Below are 6,048 nucleotides of genomic sequence, written 5' to 3' on the forward strand. Positions count from 1 at the left end.
TTCTGGCACGGGCTAAAAATAATAACACCGCTTACAAATATGATATTATAGTTATTGTTTGTGTATATATACATTATTACTGGTTTACGATAGTGGAATGTAAAAGAGAGTTACTAACAAGGCTTATAGAGTAGCCAACATTTGAAGAAATTAAAGAGTGCACATACCATATTAGGCAAATTTTGTTGACAGAAGAGATTTTAATGAAATACTACATGAGAGGTAACACAAGTTCATGTTTTAGGCGCACTTTTAAGATCAATGTGGTGTAACCCAAAGGATAAATCCATGAATCTATTTGATCAAAATGGATTGAGTTATGACAAATATAACTCTCGTTTTTCCGTTTATTTTGTACATAAACCACTATTTTGAGAAATTAAACAACCTTTTTGGATTTAATATCTTGAAAAAGTCAAGCAGGTTAATTGATTGTAAATGCCTTTCGGACATCCACATATTTAGAGAATCAGCATATAGTAGACTCGATGCAACTGAAAAAGGTTGTCACTTCAGTATTTCCTACCAGTTGTCATTTTCATTATTAAGATGTCAAAGTGCCAGTAACTATTTAAACAAAGCTACGCCTGAATAAATCAATATATGAACCTAATAATTATTGAGACATTTCTGTGACTAAAAACGAATATACACTTGCAGAATCATAATTATGCAACAATTCTAAAATTACAATGGGGGAGCTAGCTTAGTATCAGCCAAAACAACCCAACACTAATCCGCAAACATCATGCGGATCCCTTCCCCGTTCTGTCAACCTAAAGTGCTTCCTCAAACTTGGAATCAGGTATATGAATCAGTAGAATCTGGGGGAGTTGCAATGCAACTGGAATCTTGTCGTGTGAAACTAAACTGACCTTTCAATGGAACCTTCTATGTCGTATGTTGCTTGTATCGAGTATGCCACCTTGCGCTTGCTCCCAAGTTAAGAGAACAGCGATGAAGTATCTTTTTTCTTTGTAAGGAATCGTTATCAGGTTCATCAAACTCCATAAAATGGTAAGAACAATTTCACAAAGGAGTATGCCAATGCCCCCGTAAATATGTAGCTGTCCACCCTGTCCAGTATTCCCCCTGCAAAACAGGCATTGCTTCATTCAAGAAAGACCCAAGAAACTTGCCACGACGCTGCTAGCCAGTTAACATTCTCGTTTAGCTCAGATAACAATGCTAAAGGATGATCATTTCTAATTGGGCAAGTATCTAGCATAGCTATACAAGGCTATAGCAGATGGATTTACAAAGTTAAGAAAGCGTAAAAACCCTAGGAAGTAGTAGATCTTCATTGATGGGACATTCCCCCTGGATTGTCATGCTCAAGTTTGATAACTCAACACGTGACCTCAGTTTTTGGAGTCTTACACTACTCTTTCCGCAACTACCCAAAGAGTTTGGTTACTGGGTCCAAAAGATGACAACGAGACCATCCAGATAATCTTTTATTTTCCCGCCATTATAGTCCTGTTAACAAATTAAATCGAAGTTGATAAAGGAAGAATGCCCACAACCCACAGCACACGACATATTAGTACATCAGAGACCACCAGCAATCACACATTAGTACATCATTTTTCTTAAAAAACAAAGGACATCAGAGATTGTTCATGGCTGCTATTGTCTAGACTAGGCTTCGTACATGATCCTCCCGTTCCAAAGACATAAAGAAGACCTTTGGAATACTATCTCAAAGAAAAGGTCTACTTAGAATTTAGCACGCCATACTGTGGAAAAATCCAAGATACTGGTTCATATGACATTAATTCCATTGTCTAGCATATAATGACAGTCAAAATGTTAACAACCATATCCTCATATAGTTGTGCCTGCTGTCAGAGATAACCACACTTCCAAAGCGACATATACCAATATCAGCCTATGAGAAACAAAGTTTTAACATATAAAAGTCATGTCGAAACTTATGATAGGACACATAAATGACAAACTTTATTACCTCTTCATTGATCAATGATATCCTCTCAAGTTTCAAAAAATTAAAATTATCTTCCCTATTTGATATTTAGAGATTCAATTTCCAGTATGCCCATTATTTTTTTGGGGGGGATAAAACAGGATGCCTACTATGTTTTGGCTTCACAACAGAGTTCAATTTATCACTGAAAAGTACAATCAAAGGCACAGAAGTAGTTACCATGTCCAGGAATGAGAGATCCTGAGTCCTTCACACCGGCATCACGTTTGATCATTGACTCAGTAAGGTCACCGAAAAGAGATCCAAAGAAGTTCAGAATTCCAAAAGCTACAGCACTGAAAAGCCGTTCAGACACAAACATCAATTCCGAAAGCTACGATTTTCCAATTTACAGGTTCACAGTAAAGGCTAAACAATTTTAAGGCTCAAACTGTACCTACCTAGAATGTGAATACACCACAAAAAGAAACCAAAAATCCTTTCGTATATATCAAGTGCTTTTAGAAGAAAAAATGGATAGAATAAACTCCAAACATGAATTTTCAAAATATAAGTTGTAATAAATAGAACCCCTGATATGCTTTTTTAAGTGCTAGCAACTAAAATGCTAACGTGATGACTAGTTAATATGACATAATATCTACTCCTGTAAAGTATTCTATTTTTTACATGAGTATACGATATTATATAGAGATATAAAGACTCAAAATTACCCTCGGGAAATGCTATGGTTCTTTCACCACCACTGTATATCATTCCATTATTTTATATTTTTATCAGATAATATTTATTAGTTAACCTCTCTAAAATGGGGAAAAAAAGATGATAAAGATGACATCAACCAAATCCTAGCCCCACCCCTATATATTCACCCACCAACAAGGAGAATATTCCTTACTGCAGCTATAGACACATCAAAGGGTCTGAAACAGATGGTACTGCATAACAAGTAATTACCACCGTTGAAAATATTATTACCTTAATGTGAATGTAGGCCAACAGAAAATTCTTGATAACAACACAGAAGTGGCTATACAACCTCCTAAGCCTGCAGCAGCTCCCTCCCAGGTTTTCTTTGGGCTAATGTTAGTAAGCGGTGTCCTACCAAAAGCCTGCAAAGGATTTCAACTCTGTTATGTGTCTCTCCTTCACAGACCACCAAAGAGACATCACAATTACTTGGATTTGTTCCACTACTCCAAATAAAAAAGCATCAGAACTAAGAAATTTTTTATTGTAATCCCAGCCTGCAAAGATTAAAGGACAACAAGCGGAACAGGACAAGCAAAGGGGAAACCAATAGATGCATACTTCCTTCGCAATTTAATATCAAAGGTTTATTAGTAAGAGTCCAACTTTGAATTGGATTGATCACGTGAAAGTCCGCATAGAGACAATTCGGCAATCACCAAACCAATTTGAATGGGATTCAGAGTATCAACAGTTCATTGAGTTTTAAAAGACATAATTGCATTCGCGTAAATCAGCTGTTATTCTTACTTCAACAGATTCCTCTGAAGAATGGATGTCATTAGAAGTTACAGACCTCAAGAAATTAGCAAACTCCGATCTAGTGGTTTAAGAGATCCTGGATACCACATCTGCCAAGACGTCAATCTAGTTAGCTAAGAAGATTACTTGAAGGCAAGCTGGTGCCAAGTCTGGTTCTCTAAGAAGATTATTTGAAGGCAACATTACTAGCTTACACATGTGGCTTTTATCGGTAGATAGTTAATCAAGTTAAGACATCTTTAATACGTCCTCTGTCCCTCTCTCTCACCTCCAGCTTATTTTCTTCTTTGGATTCTTTGTCTCTTCGTAGTTCATCCAACTACAGAGTAACATGCAACCCCCCCCCCCCCTCCTTCTGTCTATGCGTGTGTGTGTGTGTGCGTGTATGCACATTGACATGGACTGTTGGTGGTAGTTCCGTTCAAACCTTGGTCCTCAACTTCAGTAATATCAATTTTAGTATTTTGCAATTATTTCAAGTTTTCTTTTATAACAGCACTAAAACTTCAAGTTACCCTTGTTATCCTGATCCTGAGCCCTTAGTCTACTTAGAGACATATGCCAATTTAAGGATGAGTGTGAGAATTAGAGAACCTCTAGTTTTAGGAACCCCTGGTTTAACTTAAATTAATTAGTATCCGAAAGAAATGGATCTGAATCAAGTAAAGTATTTTACGGAGGATTTATATAAAGAATCCAGCACTAAGACAGTGCTGAATGTTACAGCTGCCAGAATAATATAGTGAAGCTCAATTTTCCCTAAATATTGTATTACAGGCAAATGCCAGACAAAATCAAAGCAGGTTTATCTTCAATGCCTAGAATGGATCCAAAATAATCATTTAAACCTCTCTAAATAGCTACTATTTCCATGATTCCACAACAAAAGATCAGGAGAGGATACAAGACAAGCCAATTCAGTGTCTTATCAAGTCTATCACATTTTCATGGTAGGATGAGACAAGAGATGCAATGACATCAAAGACAGGTGCACCAAAAATATGATAATGCCAGGTTATGTACTGCATTTTTTAACAAGAAAACACAGGGTCTTTGGACTGTTTTAGTCTGAAACATCTGAACAAGGATAGAACCAATTTACAAAAATAACATCAACAGTGAAAAGTACCTTGCCTCCAATAAAAGCAAATGTATCTGCTGCAATGATACTACTGAATGAAATTAAGGTTGCCACAAGCCCCACAGTCCACTGAGTTTGGCCTCCAAAAATGACAGGCCATGATGCTCCCAGTCCTGTGTAAACCCATTGAAACGCCAATAAAAGTCAGAAGACCAGTAGCTGAAGCGGATCAGCTGTCGAAGAGACCCACTGCAAAGAATTTTCAAATGCTACATTAGATATCAAGTTAAAATTCCATATAATAGTAGTGTCTAGACCAGCTTGCGCATATCTCAACTAATTCACTGGATACCTGTTACCTGCCACCAACATAGGCAGGGCTAAGATGAAGAATGCACCTACTGAACTTGTTCCCAAGGTTCTCAGTCCATCTCTTTGACCATTAGGCTATCCATTCGGGGGCTTAGATATCAAGTTACATTATCTTTTTTCTTTTTTTACTATTCCCTTTTAGCAAGAGGGTAGGGAGAGCATGGGGTGTTTATATAGCAACATTAAGATTACATCTGTAATGGCCAAATGCAGGCTCTGTATTACTTTAAAGCTGTCTTGCCTTTTACTTAAACAGTTGATGATGCTATTCTATACTACGACTTACCCCTACCCCCCCCCCCCCCCCCCAAAAAAAATAAGAAAAAGAAAAACCAAAATTGCTGATAGTAAGAAAAAAATAAGGTTTTTCAAGGCATGAAACATAAGCGGCTAAGTTAATATTTATCAACAAAAAGAACAAGTGACTGAGATAATTTTATCAGATTACATTTATCCAATAAATGTATCGTATCAGATTACACTGTTAGGATGTTAAATCTGTAACAATTGTTTGACACCACACTCTTTTGTTCATGCTTGATTGTCTCAATAGGAAACTTGTTCAGAGCCCTGGCCTACTTGAGCTGGAAGTTTTAGCGGGTCCATCACATAGTGAGACACAAATAATGACTCCTAAGCTAAGTAGCACATAACACTGCCACAGACATAAAGAAACAAAAGAAACGCCTGACTGTGACCTCATATGCAGACAGGTAATCATATATAATTTAGACGATGTGTTAATATCACAGGAAAATTGTAATTTTCTTTTATAAAAAGGGAAGAATTTAGAAGGCACTTTGTGTATAAAAGAAGATTATTAATAAGAAAGGGAGAATGAGAAGACTTTAAGGAAAATCGAATGATATGGATCAGCACATTTGCTACTTTTCTCTACTTTTGGAGTATGCATCACGTGCTGCTTTGGGTAGATGATTGGATGGAAATTGGAGCTAATCATTCTGTACAATGCTCTTGGGGTCATTTGGTACAAAACAAGGTTATCCGAGGTTTATAATCCTGGAATATAACCAGAATTATAATCCCACTTTCTATTTGGGATAGATAATACCAAGATTTTGGTATAAAATTTATACCTGTATTAGCTAATATCAATAACCAAACGGTGGATACA

The 6,048-nt window shown here is 36.7% G+C and overlaps 1 protein-coding gene across 1 annotated transcript in view; it reads right to left on the minus strand.

The window, feature by feature from the left end:
• Window positions 571-6,048, minus strand: part of LOC109236438 (phosphatidate cytidylyltransferase 4, chloroplastic-like) — a 17,254-nt gene continuing 11,776 nt past the window's right edge. The window contains exons 4-7 of the mRNA XM_019402647.1: window positions 4,590-4,714; window positions 2,927-3,060; window positions 2,168-2,283; window positions 571-1,092 (exon numbers count right to left, since the gene is read on the minus strand). Of these exons, the coding sequence (XP_019258192.1) occupies window positions 1,001-1,092; window positions 2,168-2,283; window positions 2,927-3,060; window positions 4,590-4,714 (467 nt within the window). The 3' untranslated portion in view covers window positions 571-1,000. The remainder of the gene's footprint in view (window positions 1,093-2,167; window positions 2,284-2,926; window positions 3,061-4,589; window positions 4,715-6,048) is intronic.

This window comes from Nicotiana attenuata, chromosome 1, assembly GCF_001879085.1.
Source record: "Nicotiana attenuata strain UT chromosome 1, NIATTr2, whole genome shotgun sequence".
NCBI classification, from domain to species: Eukaryota; Viridiplantae; Streptophyta; class Magnoliopsida; order Solanales; family Solanaceae; genus Nicotiana; species Nicotiana attenuata.